The following is a 19,734-nucleotide window of genomic DNA, read 5'->3' on the forward strand; positions in this document are numbered from 1 at the left end:
AATTTTATCGAAAAGTTCAAAAAAGCGACGCGAGAAACGCAAATAAATGCGTTAACTTTCGCGCATTTACCGAGAATGGATCGCCAAGACGCATCAATTGATCAAAAAAAAAAAAAAAGGCATTATCATAAATACCTTATTGAATTTGCTTTGCTTGTATGGGAGAATATTGGTCTCGCTCTGTTTTTTATTTATTTATTTATTTATTTATTTTTGTTGCATGTTTATCGAGCTCACACGCATCTCGGTCCATAAACCTGCAACAACAACAACAAAAAAAAGAATATAGCTTTTAATATCCTTCGCGAAAGGAAAAATGAACGAAAACTATATTGGCCCAGTGAGCCCGGCAGGTTTAAAGGGAGAGAAAGTAGAGGTAACGAACATGGACCCACGACAACGAACTAACTGGAAACAATGCGCATTGAGAGGATCAACGAGTACAGACAAGGGGAAAATAAAGTTGGGTTACAATTGCGTTTTGTGGAGGTGCGGTGGCCTCGTGGTTAGTGCGGTCATCTCCGGATCGAGCGGTCCTGGTTCGAGCCCTGACCGGGGACATGCATTGTATTGTGTACTTGGGGAAGACAAGTAACTCTCACAGAGCCTTTCTCCACCCAAGAGTATATATGAGTACTGGTGAACCTAGTGCTGGGTTAACCCTGCTATGGCTTAGCATCCCATTCAAGGGGAGGGGGGAGGGGGGGGGGGGGTTAGAAGTACTTCTAGTCACTTCATGCTACAGAAACCAGGATAAGCTCCGGCCTGATGGGCCACTTCGCTCGTATACAGACCTTACCTCTTAACCTTACAATTGCGTTTCACATGGTTCCCTTTTTTTTTTCTTTTATTTATCACTTGCATGCCACGTTACCTTTTTTCCATAAGCAGCACATGAGGGCATGCTGCTCATTACAATAAAGGAACCAAGGCGTTTATACTCATTTTAACATAGGCCATTGAATGACTGTTAGCTTGGTAATCGCATTATCAGATTACCGGCATCTTATTAACGCGGCTTACATCAAGCAAGTGAGACAACACGGGCTAGGTCATCCAATCTTATAGGCAATTCAATTTAAGCTTTTTCCTTCTGGTCCTACAACTAACTGTAATATCACAATAACGACCTAAAATTGTGGAAGAACAGAAAAGATTAACTCAGAAAAAAAAAAATTAAAAGCCAAAAACGGGCATGGATAGGCAAAATTGGAGAATATTAAAGGGAATTTCGTTAGGGTAAGCTAAAAGACAGCGGCACAAATCTGTTCAAGTCAATCTCAGTTTGTATGAAAGTGTTATTTGCAATGCTCCGAAATGCGCTGTGAAATGAATACCACAAGTCTTACGCTGGTTATTTCCTGCCAAATTTATCCAAGGACAATTGTAATAGCAAATTGTAAATAGCGCGCTTTAAACACATATGTTGACATAAGACAATGCCATGGGAAATCTTGCTAAGGCACAGTAGCCACTTTCAAAATTGAAACAAGCAGCGAAAAACTGACATAAATGCTTATCCTTACCAGTAAAGTAAATTCACTTGGAATAAGTCATTAAGTCTACAGTAAACTTGCAGTGATTTTTTCGTAAAAAAAAAACTCAGAAAAAAAACATAGAATAAACCAATTTTGCGAAAATTCTTTTTTCCAGTTCTCAGCGACTTTTTAAAAATTTAGGCTTGGATAAAAGCGAAAAGAAAAACCACGAGAATTTTCAACACTTTCTATGTTTCTTAACCGTAATTATACGACTTTCAAAAACAAGAAGGGGCCTCTTGTTTGTGCCAAACTGTTTTTTCTTCAGCGAGAAGTCCAATTAAATATGTTGCCAAACGAAAGATTCACTGAACCAAGCAAATCTCGGACTTATAGGGTAACCTTTCTGCGAAGTCCTCCATAACGAAAAATAATGAATGCCAATTGCAATCAAAAGTTTACTTCTGTTTTAAATTCCCTTGGTTTTTTTTTTTTTTATTTATTTATTTTTTTATATATATCTGCTAAGGTCTGTAATCGAAAGATTTCAGCCAGAAACCAACCAGAGGATTCTTTCAGTTAGGAAATAAACTTTCTTTTAGTGAAAATCTAGCCAATCAAATGATGTGTCTCGGGTTAGAGCCATCTTCTCCTCGTGCCAAGGCTCCGCCGGCTAAGAGGGACAAGCGGCTCTGGGGACTAGAATACGGTAATATTGTATAAAGACTCTATCAATCCCTTTTTGTCGCGTGCGGACTCCAAAGGAATCCTCGTTCTTAAAGGCTTTCTTAATCATTTCTAGAGCAAAAATGGGAAAACATTGGCCTATAGTCGTAGGGTAGTTAAAGAATTGTAAATGACTTAAATCGGACCGATAAGTTTGATCCAAAGTTGCTTACCGTCATAGGTTTAGCTGAAAAGTGAAACTGAAGATTAGAATTGATACCTTTCTCACCTACGCTCTGATGCGACGCTGATTCTATCGCTGACAACGCTGATGGTTGTCGAGCTTAACATAACACTGGATGAGCTTACGGTGGGTATTGTTCGTTTATATCATAATTAAATGAATGCGCGCTCTCTGAGTGGTCAATTGACGGGAACTGTCGTGACTGCGTAGCGTTACAACCGGATGTCATATTTAGTTCTTAGATGATTAAAGATGATTGACAAGTGAAATTGTAATAAGAGACAAGTATTGTGAAATAGGTAAGAGAGGAGAGACACGAACACAACGCAAACAACACGAGGATCGAGAGAGAAACTATTTTGTATTATTTTCGTTTCGTTTTGTCATAAAACCCGGGAATTGTTCACAACATCGAGAGTCTTTTGTGTACCGTACAACTTCGGGACACAATCAGCTATGGTTTATTGTGCCAGTAAACTCATGGAAATTTCGCGTGTCTTCTGAATTATTATATAAAAGCAATAGACTACAAGTTTCTATTGTTTAGAGGCATGATAAACCATAAAAACTTGTGGTCCATTGCTTAAATAGATAGTTCCGGTACGATGTAGTAACCTCATTCATTGCTAGCCTGCATTGTTTTTTGTTTTGTTTTGTTTTGTTTTTTTGTTCACTTCCGGATCAGGCGGTGTCTTGTCACATACATATCTCTGTCTAGGTTTCACTTCTAGTCCAAGCCAGATAAAACACGTGCGGCGACTTTTTTTTTTAAATTTGGAGCCATTATTTTCATAGCTAGTGCCCTGGTTGTTAGTATTCTGAAGCGGGTAAACTTTAATTTACACCGTGAACTAGTTAGTTTAGTTGCGCTATGATAATAAGTCTAACACATGTCAATTTCCTTGTTGTTTTGTTGCTAAGTAAAAAGAAAAATAATAACAACAATAGCTCACGAAGGGTTGCTACTTTAAAAATAACAGATTCACATCGAAGCACATAAACAACATCACACATGCACTCGTGTACTTTTCTTTGTTTCGGCGGTGTTCCTGAAGTTTTATTACTGTTCTTTCGCGTTTCTACATCTGACACGATCGGCCGCCTGGAAATACGTGAAAACAAATACAGTATCAGGCAATGGATTAACAGGAATAGATTAAAGGAACATATCTGAAAGAGGGTGGTCGGGCGGATTTACTCGTTTAAAATACAGAACGTGAACCGGCTCGAAGGATAATCAGCATAGGGTCGCAAGTGAGAGAGGTCAAGCGAAAGTGCCGTAAAGTATTAATAGCAAAAAGCGACCAACCACAACTTCGTAATAAGCATCCTCCGACACCTAACACAGAAAATGCAATGAGGAATGCGACAATAAAATACCATCGCGAAAATGTATTTACATCTGGCACGATCGGCTGATAATGATACCACATGCGGTTATCCATAACATAGATGGAGTTATTGATTACCAGTTACCCGGCTACAGTAGTAGCAATGTTACTGCGCTTAATCTCTCAGGTAAAATAACATGATCTGAATGGCTGACAGTTTTAAGTGTCAGAGTATTTATAGAAGTAAGGGCTTTTATTTCCATATTTTCTTTAGCCTCTCATAATTGAAATAGTTTCACAGAATAGGCGGACGCGTACGGAACGACAAGCCTGGTCCAAAGTTACTGGATGTCATGAGTTTAGCTGTAAAATGAAAATGAAGATTAGAATTGAAACGTGTTTCAGCTAAGCTCTTATGCCACGTTGATTCTAGTGCTAACGTGCACACTGCACGTGAGCAGAAGGTAACCAATCGTTTGGTTTCAGATTGGAATGAAGTTCCTGTTTTGCGGAATCGTGCTGAAAGGACACGGCACGATCGTTAGTTCTACTGCTAATGTGCGCACTACACGTGAGCCAAAGGTAACCAATCGTTTCGTTTCAGATTGGAATGAAGTTCCTGTTTTGCGGAATCGAGCTGAAAGAACGGGAATATACATAATAAAGAACATCTCCTTGGCTCTTCCAAAGTTCATTTTCTCAACGTTTTGAAGGCAAGCTAGTTCGTAAGAACCACATGCGACTAAACATAATGGATGTCTTCTCTTCATTGTTTATTGCTGTTTTCTTGTCGTCCTCGACAAGAACAAACGCCAAGGAACTGAAGTCAAACGCTTCGACTTCTACATGCAAGGTAGGTACAGGACTATTTCTTAAGGAGCGCGTAATTTTCGACTTGAGGGTATTCAGTTACAACGTACGGCGAACAAGAAAAGCAAAGTGAAAATAAAGGAACAAGATTAAACAACTGAAACTTTTTTCATAAGTTAGCACAGAGCTTTATCAGTAGAGCTTTAGCGTAATTCCCAGAGCAACCGATTATGAACATTTTACGGCTTATAGAAACATTTCCTTTTTGACTTCAACAGCCATATCCTCCTTCTGGAATACCAGGAATGCCGGGAATGCCCGGAACAAATGGCGCCCCAGGAATACCGGGAGCTCCGGCCGCTCCGGGTGCTCCGGGTAGAGATGGCCTCAAAGGAGAGAAGGGCACCATCGGAAAGCGGGGTTCACAAGGCGCTATAGGAATCCCAGGGAAAATTGGACCACGGGGTCCTGAAGGATCCAAGGGGGAGATGGGAGAAAAAGGAGAAAACGGTACGATGGGAGCAAAAGGAAGTGCAGGTATCCCTGGGGATGTTGGCCCCAGGGGCTTAAAAGGATCCAAAGGAGAAATTGGCATTGGAACAAAGGGAGAGAAAGGAGATACACCAAACAGGGACCCAAGACAGAGGGCTAATTGGAAACAATGCGCATGGCGATCTCAAACGGATATTGACAACGGTAAAATAAAGGTAAGTTATCGTATTAGGATCTACTAAACGTCTCGGCTTAAAACTTGCGGTCTATGAGGAAGTAAATTCCAATGATCCCATTACTGGGCATATTGGTCTTTTTGAACCCACTTCATCGTTGTGTAGGCCGGTAAGAAGTTTGGTAAACGTAATAAATGTTTATATCTGTCCTACATGATCGCTGGCACTGAAAAGTAAAATCATGTCTGACTGTACTGAAAACTTAAAACAAGTCAAATGTTCGAACTGGAACTAATGATATACAAACAGATGGAAACGCTCCCCGAGATGACGAAAAGTAACTTGTCTTCTTCTGCACTGCAAATAATAAAATTGAAGTCCTTTTTTTTAGGCTTGATGATTGATATGAGTTATCCATCGATTCATCGATTAATTGATGGATTGATTTATTGATTTCCGTGATTGACTGATTCGCTGATTGATACTTACTTGATTGATTGTTTGATTGATTGACTGACTGACTGACTGATTGATTGATTGATTGTTAGTTGGTTGGTTAATTGGTTGGACAATTGATTGATTGATAGGATTGTACCCTACCTATGTATATAGCCTACGATTAGTCTCTCTTTCGCTTAGTCCGTCATGCGTGACGCGAAAGAAAACCGCGGGAAAAAAAAAAAAAAGACGCGAAATCCTGCGGGCGAGAAACTACCGACAAAGCCAAAGAGTTTGACCTTTCTTGGCCGACAGAGTTTTTCCATGTAAACTTCTGCTCTTCTTAACCGTATTCAATAGGATTCTTCATCTTGGCTTCTTTTCATTACCGCTTAACCTCGGGAGATGTGTCGAAGAAAATCGCTCTACAAGTCCGCTACTGCCAAAGACGTTGTGAAAAGAAGACGAAATGGGCATCTCGCAACACGTTTTGCCGCTTCTGTAGGCGTAACTCTAAAAGCTATTACGAAGATTTCAAACGCAGAATTTCATTATGTGTTTAGATATTAAAACAAGCAGGAGCGTCAAAATGTAGTCTTGGTCACAGAACTTGGTTTTTCTCCCGACAAAAAACGTATCTGAATCAAAACCGAGCGAGTGACAAATGTGTCACTAAAATTTGGATCGTTGTTGAATTCGTGAGGTACAATATTATATCTGAAGGGAGTGGATTTCGTGCATCGCAAGATCACCGAACTGTGATGACATATTTGCCGATAACGGAATGTTCAGGCGAATATCCGGTTTGCCACGTTTAGGAAATTCTGGAAATTTAATCAGAACAGATTCACCAAACGAGGAAGAAACTTCAACGATTTGACTTAGGTTTTATTTTTTTTTTTTATCTCAGAAAAAGAGGTTAGTAAGCACATTGAAAACAAGATAAGCTTACGTTTACATGTTAATCTCACTAATACATCGTTCAAACTAATTACAAGTAAATCAGCATCCCATCTAATTTACTATGTTTCAAGCGTGTGCAATGATTCATTGACAACAAACATTTTGATGTCAGGCGTCAAGAGTTCGGATGTCAGCAAATCCTGAAATTTCTCCGACAGACATCGCTCCAGAGAGGCGCACAACCAACCTTTCACTCAGAAATGGCTGTCATACATCCGGGGGGGGGGGGAGGGTATTCCCAGAAAAATCGGGTGGGGGTGTGCGGCCCCCTTCCCAAAGTCCTTACCCTATTTATGACCAAAATCTGCGATATTCCCCACCCTAGTTATGACCTGACCAAAAATTCGAAACCCTGTTTATGACCTAGACCTTAAATCAAAACGTTGTTTCAGGCGTGCGTTATAATTAGTTCCCTAGTACAGACCAATGTTAAATTACTGTAAACATATTTTGTTAAGGGCTTTTGTTTATCTTCTTTACGGTAATGATGAAAAAGTGGCTTTTTCTTAAAAACATACCCATATCAGGGCTACAATGCAAACGCCATACTCTATTTATGACCAAAATGGCCAAAATCAGCTAAACTCGATACCCTATTTATGACTAAAACTGAAAAGCCATGCCCTTTGGGGCCACACGTACCTATATAGCCCATATAAGGGAGTACCCCCCCCCCCTCCCCCACCGGTCATACATTTAGGCTCGATTACCAGATTTGCGAGCGCAGCGGGAATCGAGCCTATCATGCATTTTGTATCGTGCATAAAGGTCAAGCACCGTCAGTTCACTGACTTGTTCTGTGGTTGCTGAGCGGCGAAATCACTAACCCACTCGCATTCTGGTTCAAAGCGAAAACCTTCAAAAACACTTGATAAATAGGACTAGGTTTACACTAGAGGAAATTGTTGCGAATTCGTGACGAATCCGGAACATTTTACTACCTGATTCGTTTCGCCGTTTACACACAAGTGGACGAATCCGATACAAAAACTCCCCGGTTTGGTCGTGTCTCCAGAGATTTTGAATCCGGAATTTAAAGTAGGAACTTTGAATCCGGAGAGTTTTGTCGTGTAAACGATATTCTCGACGATTTTCTCTCGAATACGAATATTTTCAGTCTGTGATCTTTTGAGTTTACAGTAGAACCAAATGGCGGATCTGGTAATATAGTCGTTGTCATATTCATGGCGGTCGCTGGTTGCCTCATTTTGCTTTAGGTCCAGGAAATCACTTTTATTATGGTCTCTGTCATATTCTTCAGAAACCGAAAATTTCGACGCAAACATCGTAGTCGTCCTCCACACTTGATAAGCGATGACGACGATGGCACGCGATCGAAAACCTCGACGGTTCTGGAGAAGACCAGAACAAATGACTGGTGGGACAACATGATGAATTAGGCCCGGTTCATGCGTCGCATTTCTGCCGTGTCGAATTCAATTCAACGAATTAAATTCGACAGAAATTGGACGTCTGAGTCGGCTGCCGCATTTCGGCCGCACGTTCGACCGTTCTTGTCGCATTATCCGACAGAAATGCGACACCGATTCAGACGTCGAATTTCTGCCGTGTCGAATCTAATGCATACATTGTGTTAATGTATTGAGCATGCGTAAATGTGTTCCCGCCAAAGAAAAAGAAGAAACTTAGCCATTCTCGACCTAATGCAACCTGAACATATTGCAACACATACTGCTCCGTTGTCAGCCTTCTCCTTCTCGTTCCATTGGCGGACAATGTTTAGCAAAATTAAAGTCCTTCGTCGCTCAGTATTTCGTCCGCCATATTGAATACTCTACGTTTAAACATTTTCCGCTGGCCGACATACCCGACAGTATAAATTCTGAATTAAGTGCGACACAAGTGCGACGTATGCATCCACAGTCGCATTTCTGCCGCACTTAATTGAATTGAATTCGACATGGCAGAAATGCGACGTATGAACTGGGCCTAACAATAGCGAGGTCAGCGAGTGGAAAGGAAACTTCAGACTGTCTCAAGCTACTCCTAGCCTTCTTTTTGGCGGTATTTTGTTTCTCGTTGTGGAGGCAACAAACAGCTTGTTAACCATTCCATCATGAATGTTCTCTGAGTTGTCATTGTATGTTAATGGTCAGGAATCCGAATATCCTTTCAGTGTAAACGTCTACGAATCCGAATACTCTAAAATTGATGAATCCGGAAACATTTACGAATTCGGAAACTCCTCTAGTGTAAACAGAGTTCAATACTCTTTTCCAAGCCTGTTGACAGAATCGCAATAACATCATGGCCTGCGAGATGCGATTCCAACACTTCGATTTGAAAGATTTCAATTCTCGGAGATCAAGATAAACATTCCTGCAGGACATCACACTCCTTTGCGCCCTTAGGATTTCGCACGGTAAGTTTTTTTCTCGCGGTGTTCTTTCACGTGACGAACGACGGAGGAACTACAAGTACACATTTTTTTTTTTTTAAATAAGGGTTTTGTTTGTTTGTTTGTTTGTTTGTTTGTTTTTTCAGCGGAGGCTGAATATTCTTGTTTTCCTGCCGATTTTAGGATGAAAATATTCTAGTAAATATTCTGATTTCTGTTTTCGAATGTATTTGGTGTCTGGATGTTGGAGCCAGCCTGCGGATATTAAAGCCTGAAATGAGGGACATATCTTCTTTCAGAAATGTTATTAGTATCGAACATACCACTAGTGCTTTTTTTTTTTCTTGCTAGCTCTACCGTTTACAGAAACGAAGATTTTGATACAGTTTATTTAAAAGCATATCATTGTGTTGTATTTACACATTTTCAACAGACAAATTATATTCCTTTAATTTCAAATCACAGCCTCTCGTTTATTCTTAAAATATTCTTAGTATTTCGCAATTTTCGGCTTCGATATTCTTATAAAATATTTTCTTATAAAAAAAGAGTGTAGTCTGCTATCTATGTGGTATTACAGCTTTTGCTTAAACCTCCCTAATTTATGCATGCAGTTATTCCTTTGTAAGCTGTGTCAGTATGCAAACCGATCCTTGGTCATTTTTTTTTTTAATATTTCAGGAATGTTCTTTCAACAAGCTGCACTACAATACCGCTCTAAGAGTCTCCTACCACGGAAACGTTCGAGTCTATTCACATCAAAAATGCAACAGATGGTATTTTAAGTTTAATGGCAATGAATGTAGTGGTCCCTTGCCGATCGAGTCAGTTGTTTACACTTACTGGCGTGGAGGGCTTTCTAATATTCATCGTAATCATTTCTTTGAAGGTTATTGTGAGAACCTTGCACGGGGCACAGTCAGCGTTGAACTCTGGGTAGGCAAATGTGCTCACGGTGAATCACTGGGTGACGCTTATACAGGATGGAATTCAGTGTCCCGGATTATGATTGAAGAAGTACCGCCATCCCAGTAGTGCTATTTATATTCATAACTGGGAAGAAGTGTAGTTTTAGCGGTATAAGGGATCAGTGTAAAAAATTGATAGAAATACAGTTGGATTTAATTATTAGATTTAATTAGGGAAAATACCATATATGCATATCCAAGTTTATATACTGTCCGGCATTATAACTGTTTGCTCGTGAAACAGCCGTGATATAACTGTGATATAACTCGTGATATAACTGTTTGCTCGTGATACAGTTGTGATATAACTGTATATAACTCGTGATATAACTGTTTGCTCGTGATACGCATAGAAATGTTACTGATATAATACATTGTAAGATACATTTATGGCAGAACATGATCATTTTAATCTGTATCTGATCTTGACTGTTCTCTTTGAAGAAAATACGTCGTGTAGTGGCTTAACCTATATTCTATAGGTTTTATAGCTACACATATTACAAAAAGCTTTATTGAAGAGAAAAAGAAAAGGCAATAACAGACTGAAGCTATACGGAAGTTATGCAATTTTCCTCGCCCATATTTTACATTCTGTTTTTGCAAAATTGTGCATAGTATTAACACTTTACTGGACAGTGCCTCCTAAACAGATAAAATGAATAAATAGATAAAGTTTGGAAGGACAAGTGGCACAATGGTTAGAAATCCGGGTACTTATGACTATGAGGTAGTGTATCGTCCGGGAGCCAAGCATGGGAATGCAGATGCATTGTCGAGGCAACCATGCAGTCGTGCGGAGTGTGGATTTCCGACAGAATCGAGGCAAGGCATACACCCGAGGATGATTCGTTTTGTGGTGCAGTTACAAGGAATGGAAGTCGGGAACGTAATTTAGGAGCATGTTCCTCTCAAGAAATGGAAAGCTGGATTGATGGAATAACGAGAGAAGAACTACAAAATGAGTAACGATGCGATCCATCTTATCACCCGTAATATGCTGGCTGGAATCTGGACAGGGACGACCTAAGTGGGAGTAGATTTCTTCTCTTTCTCCAGAGCATAAAGGCTATTGGGCAAAGTTTGAGAGACTTATCCTGAAGGAAGGAATTCTGTACTGCAAGTGGGAGGTCGCAAGTCTCCGACAAGAGCAAAGCTTAAAATTGGTCATTCCTAAGAGTCTTCAAGAAAAATTGTTGTTGTCTCTGCGTAACTCAGTGAAGGCCGGTCATCTGGGAGTGAAGAAGACCCTAAAGCGTGTCAAGCAGCGGTACTACTGGTGTGGAAGCAGCCGTGATGTAAAGGCGTGGTTCCGAAACTCCCTGCGAAAGTGCTCATCTCGAAGAAAACCGCAGAAAAAGTTTCAAACCCCACTTAAAGTTTACAATGTGGAGGCACCCCTTGAGAGGCTCGCCATTGATGTATTAGGACCTCTGCCGGAAACAGACCGGGTAATTCGGTACATTTTGGTACATTTTCGGTACATTTTTCTCGCAATGGGTGGAGACGCTTACCATGCCTGAACAATCTGCAGCAGCTTTGGCACATCCCTTGGTCACTGAGGTTATTTCCAGGTTTGGTGTTCCCTTGCAAGTTCACACTGACCAAGGACGTAACTTCGAATCGCTGCTGTTTAAGGAAGTTTCTCGGCTTCTGGATATCGAGAAAACTCGGACAACCCCCTTGCACCCACAATCAGATGGGATGATGGAACGACTAGATCGTACATTGGAGGCTATGTTATCCAAATTTGTCCAAGAAAACCAGCGAAACTGGGATTAGCGACTACCTCTTTTTGGCCATGCCTTATCAGTCTGCGATACATGAAAGCACTGGCTGTGCACCAAACGAGCTAATGTTTGGACGCGATGTTAGGCTACCTGCAGATCTGGCGTTCGGTTCTCCTCCGGTTCCAGTCACACCACCAGATTCCACCGACTTTGCCTGGAACCTGAGGGAACAGGTCAGAAAAGTACACCAGCTCGCTCGTGACAATTTGGACATTGCAAGCCGACGACAGAAGCGATTATATGACCAAAGATCTCGAGCAAATTCTTATCGGGATGGGGAGAAGGTGTGGTTGTACAATCCTCAGAGTAAGAAAGGCAGAAGCCCTAAGCTGCAAACTCCATGGGAGAGTCTCTGGGAAGTTACCAAACAAGTTACGGACGTAGTATATCGGATCCAGAGGACCCCCAAGGGGAAGCCAAAGTTTTTTCACCATCACCGCCTGAAACCGTTTCTCGAAAGGCATATGTCCAGCCAATGATTTTGAAAGTTGAATCCAGGAGTGCCATTTGTCAAGAGTTACCATTTCAGTTTGATTAAGAGGTTTGGAACGGTTCCTAGTTACACTTAAGTTACATTTAAGTCAAGAGTTAACACTTCAGTGTGATTAAGACATTTGGAACGGTTCATAGTTATATTTAAGTTACAATTAAGTTTAAGTAAGACATTTTCAACGGTTCCAAATTACAGTGGAGGTATTTTCGGGAAGGATGTTTTTCAAATCAATGCTTTCTCCTTCGTCGTTGTTTTTGTTGTTGTTGTTGTTTTTGTTTTTGATTATGTAAAATAGCGTTGTTGGCTTTAGAATGATCCTTGATGCGAGGACGCATCTCTTTTATTGGAAGGGGGGAAATCTAATGAAATTGATATAGTAATTGCACGAGCTGAGGTGCCCGTGCTAAGATGTAGAACGATTGTATTTGAGTGTATCCTCGCACAAGTTCTAAGACTATAAGACGGTTATATGGCGAGCACGGAATGCGCAATGTACTCGTAATACAGGATGTATAAGAGACTCACGTTATGTGGTAGTCCGTGTGTGTTAGTAGACTTGCCCTGTACAAGTAAGCTAAACGTGAGGAGTCGAGTAATTAAACCGCTGGCTGTTGGACTCTTTGAGTGGAAGTCGTTGTCGCTTGCGCGCGTTACAATACTTCGTCAAAGGAAATAGAGGCAGCACTGTATATTTTTCCTCAAAATACACTGCACATCTTTGGCTGGCCTTTTTCCTCCAGCCAGGATATCACAAACAAGCATACAAACACAGCTTGCCCAAATCCCTTCCCACTCCTTCAATATGCTGTCACAATTTTTTAACTCCATTTACTATAGCTTAGTGATGGCAAATTTCAACTCCCTAACCACGTCAAGGATGAATTCCCTGCGGGGGGGAGGGGGGATGTTGCTCACTTTTGATACCCACTCCTCTATAATAATAACAGGAAACAGAAATGTAAAGAAGATTAGTATTTGGGCATGAGATTTCATTTTATTTCAATTATTTTCAAGTGTTGTATTATAGACATTAACTCTCCATGCAAGGTTCTGCCATGTGTAATGATAAATGATGTTGTAATCTATTTGCTTTAGTGTTGAATAGAAAGACACCTCTGAAGCTTTTACATATAATTGTTATGTTGCAAAACATTCCTCAACAAATATATTTGATATGAGTAATTCACACTGAGATGACTCAAAAGGACCAAGGGGTGACTCAAAAGGACCCCTATTGACTGCAAAAATACAAGTTTTGCACAAAATACACTTTGCAAAGAAAAAAATATTTAATTTAAATTAGCTAAGCTTCGATACTATGCAAACAATTATTTCATGAAGATCAACTCTGAAATACTATAAATGTTTTAGCTTTAATTGCTGAATTGTCTAGAAATAAAATCTGTTCGATGAATGAACTATTTACACCGGGATGACTCGAAAGAACCCCTCTCGACTTCAAAAATGCATTTTTATATGTTTTCCACAAAATACTTCTTACAAAGAAAAAAATCTATAACTTACATTTATATTATTTAGTATAGTGTGATGTATAATGAAAAATCAAGGAAATTACAGCTAGGCTTTGTTATCATTTTATGAAGATTGACAATGAAATGCTATTATTATAAATTTTTTGGCTTTAATTGCTGAATTGTCTAGAAATAAAATATATTCCATAAGATCTTTACACACCGCGATGACTCAGGAGGACTAACGGATAACATGAAGGGACTCCTCTTGACTGCAAAAATACGTGTTTAGACATTTTCACGATAGAAACTTTACTAAGAACAAAAATTTTACATTTATAGAATCCTTAATACCTACCTTAAATGATAATAATTTCACAGAGAACTGAGAAGTACAATATATGAAAGAATTGGGATTTCTCACAACCGCCTCAACACTTGGCTGCCATATTGGTAGCTGCCGAACATTCTTCGGGACGCATCAACTGACGTCAGTGTTTTAAATATTTAATGAGGTCCTTCCGAGTCATCCCTTTTAACAGCGACCCAAAATTTTGAGCATGTATCATTGAGGCGCAAAGCACTATAAGGAAGAGACAGGAACCAAAAACAGAGAGAGGGAGAGAGAGAGAAAGAGAGAGAGAGCTTGATGAAATGGCACATTGGTAACCTTCTTGTGGCAAATTGGTAACTCAGTATGGCACACGTGCACTCAGTGTGGCACATTGGTAACCAATGGAGGACATTGGTAACCGATGTGACACATTGGTAACCGATGTGGCACATTGGTAACCGATGTGGCACATTGGTAACCAATAGTGGCACATTAGTAACCAGTGTGACTACATTGCTAAAATTAGAACTTATTGAAGTGTTTGTAGGATCACTAATTTCTTAAAGTTCTCCCGTCACTGAATAACTGATTGTTATTGATTAACAGAGGTGAAACTGAAATCAACCAATTTGCAATAAAACATCATTATACATGGCACTGAGTGTTTTATATCAATTGTTGAATAAAGCAGTGACTTGTGTTAAGCACCTCGTATTACCTCGCTGTGTGCGCTGTACGCGATAATCTTGCAGAAAAAACAGTGGAAATGACGTTATTGTCAGTATGGCACACGCTACCACCAGGAACCGTGGGCGAGTGGTTTCATTGTAAAGTTTTTGATATTTTATGGTGTCATTTCTATGGTCTAGGAGAGTGTTGACCATGGAAAATGTGGTTCATTTGCTTTTTATAATAACAACGAAAATTTCGCCAATGAGTTAGTGGCGAAATGAGTGCAAAATTGCGAGTGCGCACGCGACAGCACACAGATAACTTTTCTGCTTGAAACCAATGTTTACGTCGAAAATTTTGCCCAGGTGTCTTAATCGATTTTTAACAATTCACTGCAGTGACAGTTGTGACAGTTTGTTATGTCACGTCCAAAGGTTGTCTTGCGTTGTACTACTGGTTATGTCATTTTTATCGTCCATACTCTCGTCGACCATAGCTCTCGACTAATGAGGGTGCATGGATTGTCATAGTTATCGCTACCGCAGTGAGTGAACCTGAAGCGAACGAACGAGGCAGCAGATCTAATTGATGCATACGGGGGAAATTAAACACTTAACACTTAAACGCAAGGAATTGTTGTCGCCGGTAAGATCGAAGACGAAAGGAATTGTGGGTATGCGCGAATGGAAAAATAAACATGCGCTATTTTCCATGTGCTCTCTCGCGATGAAGCAAAAGCCTAAGAAGGGAAAAAACAACAGCTCAACCAACCCCAACGGCCACCTTTCTATAACGTACACCTCACTATAACCACGACATATTTCCTTAAGTATCATTTTAAATTTTTTTTAAGCTGTCTAACCGAAATATTGGGCATTAAATTTACCCTTTTCAGCCGTCCGGTCAGCCCTTCAATTGGTTTTATGCTTTAGAATTTTTCTTACCTACCGTAAACCGACCCATTAATTTTACTCTTATTGAAACCTACACCTCCAACGACCGCCTTCGTAGAACGGCTAGAGTGGCCGTTGTAGAGAGGTTCATCTGTATAGACTCAAAATGCACTCGCAAAAATTCACATGCCTACAAAATTGCCTAGCACGTCTAATCATTTTAATTAGGCTAAAGGAATTTCTTCTAACCGGACAAGGGCTTTGAATCGACTGGTCCTTTTCACCCTGAACATCTACTCATGCAGGCACAACTCATCGCAGAGAACGACCCCACCCACTGCAGGGTTGTTTAATTTGCAGGGTTTAATAACTCCTGTAATTAAACTGTTCAAAGTTTATTTTTATCATGAACCCGCCTCCAATTACAACGGATGTGTTGTTACGGTATCGCTTGACCGCCAGAAAGATATACTACGAAACTGTTCTACGAACCCAACTTATTTATTTAACAATAAGAAATATAATCTTAGCTGCAAAGGAGTGATTTCTTAACAATACAATCTACTACCAAACTGCTAAACTTAAGTCACCACTGACACGAGCTCACAACAAATCTCGGTGTCTCCAAAGAGATCTCCTTGCGGTCCACTTGACCTTGAACACAGTTCCTCAATAGCTTTTACAATAACGATAGCACTCTATAGCTTCTCCACTCGGTTTCTACCGAGAACTACTCACGAGACTTTATGGCTTCTTCTCTCGGTCTCTTTCGAGAACAACAACGAGACAATCTATACTACCTAGATGATTCTTTATATACATTTATGTAATATTCTAGAACATTCTTGGAGCTTCTATTTATGTAGCATTACATTATAATGACATTATTCTGGCACAAACATTACGTGACTTGACATTCTAGAAGTTTCCAGAGACTTACATATTTACATCCGTTCTCCATAACAGTATTATTTTCCTGAACCATATTTTTGGAATACCAACGTTAAAAGTCAAATAATTATAACACTGCTGCATGCACGAGTGAAACTGAAGGAAACGCCGGTTTGCTTGTGGCGTCATTTTACTACAACTACCAGGACTCATTAAATTTTAGTCCCGGTGAGTGTTTCAGGACAATTTAACAATTTTAAATGTAATTTAAGTCATTGGAAAATCTTAACATAATAAAAGGAACTATTAAAATTAGGGAAAACTAAAGCTTGAAAGACTGAAATATCAATTGCTTACACGGAGCTCTTAAACTTAATTAGTTTTGAAGAGTGTTCTATGTTGTGTTATCAGCCACACTGTAGCAATAGGAACGGTGAACGTCTATGAGATATACTCGCGAGCCTTCGCACTTTGATTAGATGTTGCTGAACTCACGATATGGCTAAAAGAACATACCATGAATTTTGAAGAGTGCAAAAGCTTGGTTATTATTTCTTTTCATGTTATGTTCCAAAATTTCATTTTTAATTATACATTGTTAATGTTCTACAGTGAATTAATAACAAAAGTATGGCACAATGTCTTTGTCTTTCCTGATTTTATAAATTTTTATCTTCTTAAGCCGGTTTCATTTATGTTAAATGTAACAGACTAACTTATAACCCATATTCTATACTTCTAAATATCACAGTTGTGAATCCAAAGGGAGTACTCCTTATGATCAACTACATATGAAGCTGCGCTACCTTTTTCAAGCCAGACGTATAGAAAAAAAAAGTGGAGAATTCGCGACTTCTGGCACAGACTTAACATTCGGGGCAGACATTTAAGCAATAAGTACAATCAGGAGACACAAACAGAGCTATTGATGCTTTACTCTCTCGCCGATATTAAAACACAAGAGAAAACATTGGAGAAATGATCATCAATCTCTGTAAGTAGAATTATGTCTCAGTCGTGCAAGAAAACTCATGGCACCGTCCTGACCCACTCATGTTGGTTTTCACGTCATATGACGTCATAATATCCACAATCATGGATCTAACATGTTGGATTTCTTAGCTTTTAAGGAAGTTGGAAAATAGCAAGTAAAAATAATCCAGAATGATGATTACTGACAAATATCAATTATACAATACCGCTTAGAAAAAAAAATCCAGTTTTACTCAATCCTCATGACGTGGAGACACAGTTCGCACATCAAAATCTCAACGACGAACAAATGAACAGGCAAGAACGTTTTGGTATTATAGGGGGTACCATTTTCAAGGAGGCAAGGCAGGGTTAGCATTTACCCCTCGTTCGTTGCACGTCCAAAAGAGAACCCAGCGTTTATATTTCTAAGACTGATGAATGTCTGGCTTTTGACCCAGTCAGCGACATTATTAATCAGCTAACTCATAAATTCACATTTACTTCATGTTATTGTTATTTCTGGAGCTTTCGAACTTTCACAAATTCTAGGGTAATTATTTTCATTTTTTAAGAGTACTTATTTGATAATCTAAAAGCTAGTGAGTGCAAGGAACAACACAATACATTATAACAACGCGACTCGAAGAAAAACTAGTCATACAGGTATTTCAGATTGTTACGGATTGTCATCGTCTCGTACACTCCATTGAAAGGTTATTTGCCCCCGTAAGATTTTTTTGACGCACACGAGAGTCTTAATTAATAAAGACGGTTTAATAAATCATAATATCACTTCCACATAATGACATAATGACAATGATTATACTTTTAAAAACACAGTACGTACTTTTAACCAAAGGCATTTTTCTGATTCAATTACAGAGCTCAATCCTTAAGATCGGATGTAACTCGCTGAATTAAAAAAGAAGAAGAAGTGAAACACAGGACGTTTTCCATTCAACCAAAAATTCCTAAAATTTTGAAACGGGGACAATTGGTACGAAAATCTCCACAAATTGTTGAATTTCCTTAAAGCGAGTCATTCAACCGAAAGTTCTGGAAATTTCGGCAAGAAAATCCAAAATCAAAATCAAAATTCCTGGTCTTTTTCGGAAATTCTGGAAAATGCTATTCCGTTCGGCACTGGAAATTCTGGAGAATTCAAACCAGACTCTTTCGACGAATGAAAAGTGCCCAGGGAGTTTAGCTGGAAAAAAAGTTAATCGAGGACTTCATGTAATTCTCTTGGTTATGTTATCGTTGTCACGCATGTCACTTTGAAAACGTGTTGGCCCCTTGTAACTACTATAGAAATAATAAATAGAAACATAGAAGAACATTAACAGCAACGACAACTAATCAGGAAAATATCAATAATCAAATGTATCCATTTCAATTTTATTTTATAGAATGACTGAGCTATTACGCGCGCACTCATTGGTCGATGGGTATGTTCAGAGGAAAGTATGTAAATACGTTTGTCACGTGTTCGCGCGTATTTTTTTAGCAATATTTAATGAAAGTAACACAGGGCCTTTTTCGTGATTACATAGCCTCATCTAAGCACTCGGAGGTTGTGAGAATTCTTGAAAGTTATGCAAACCCTCGACTGTGTCTTGGCATAATTGTCTCGAATTCTCCAAAAACCCCTAGTGTTTAGATGAGGCTATTTTAAGACGGGAAAAAGTTCAATATTGCTTAAAAAAAAAACTTATCCAAACAAATGTCATTTGCATAGGCCATAGAATGGTTGAATTTACAAATAGGTTACTTTGGAAGAATTGAACGATTTATTATTCAACCGTCTACATATATGCATTTTTTAGGTGTATATTTTATAGGTTTGCTTCAAGAGGACTTACGTGGGAAAAAATAAACGTCCTTAAAAATGTTGCCTTTTTTGGTCCCTCGATAATGTGACGAAAATCTGTTACTGAAGTGATGTTTTCTTGGTTCGAAGCCTAGCACTTCTAGTCTTTTCATTATCGACAGATTAGACAGCGCTAGTAAAGCATCATGCGCCACAACCCATTCACTCTAGGATAAATATGTCGTCCCTGTTTTTCTTGGGTTTCTCTTTTCTTTCTACTGAAGAGATCACTTTAGCTGTTCCATTTGTCCTATATCATATTACTCAAGAAAATAGCTATTAATTTTCTTTTTTGGTCTAATCATATTATTCGAGTTGCCTCGAAAGCGTTTTTCTTTTATAATGGGAAAGGAGAAACTCCGATCAGGTTCAATTCTCGAGAAAACAAACTGATCCACCCCGTCAGTTATCAAATCATA

General features: G+C 39.3%; 2 protein-coding genes across 2 annotated transcripts; both read left to right on the top strand.

The window, feature by feature from the left end:
* The first annotated feature begins 4,323 nt into the window (after positions 1–4,323).
* LOC149095631 (uncharacterized) lies at positions 4,324–12,824 on the top strand. Its single transcript, XM_089281772.1, has 3 exons — positions 4,324–4,572; positions 4,808–5,236; positions 9,639–12,824. Exons 1-3 carry the CDS (start codon positions 4,456–4,458, stop codon positions 9,990–9,992), a joined length of 900 nt encoding a protein of 299 aa, XP_089137898.1. The 5' UTR covers positions 4,324–4,455; the 3' UTR covers positions 9,993–12,824.
* On the top strand, positions 10,712–12,194 carry LOC149095632 (uncharacterized). The gene is made up of 3 exons (XM_089281847.1): positions 10,712–10,814; positions 10,985–11,376; positions 11,685–12,194. The coding sequence occupies exons 1-3, from the start codon at positions 10,712–10,714 to the stop codon at positions 12,192–12,194; spliced, it is 1,005 nt and encodes a 334-aa protein (XP_089137973.1).
* Positions 12,825–19,734: the final 6,910 nt, after the last annotated feature.

The sequence above is a fragment of the Orbicella faveolata genome, unplaced genomic scaffold, assembly GCF_042242905.1.
Source record: "Orbicella faveolata isolate gen_17 unplaced genomic scaffold, um_ofav_v1 contig_5, whole genome shotgun sequence".
Taxonomy (NCBI): domain Eukaryota; kingdom Metazoa; phylum Cnidaria; class Anthozoa; order Scleractinia; family Merulinidae; genus Orbicella; species Orbicella faveolata.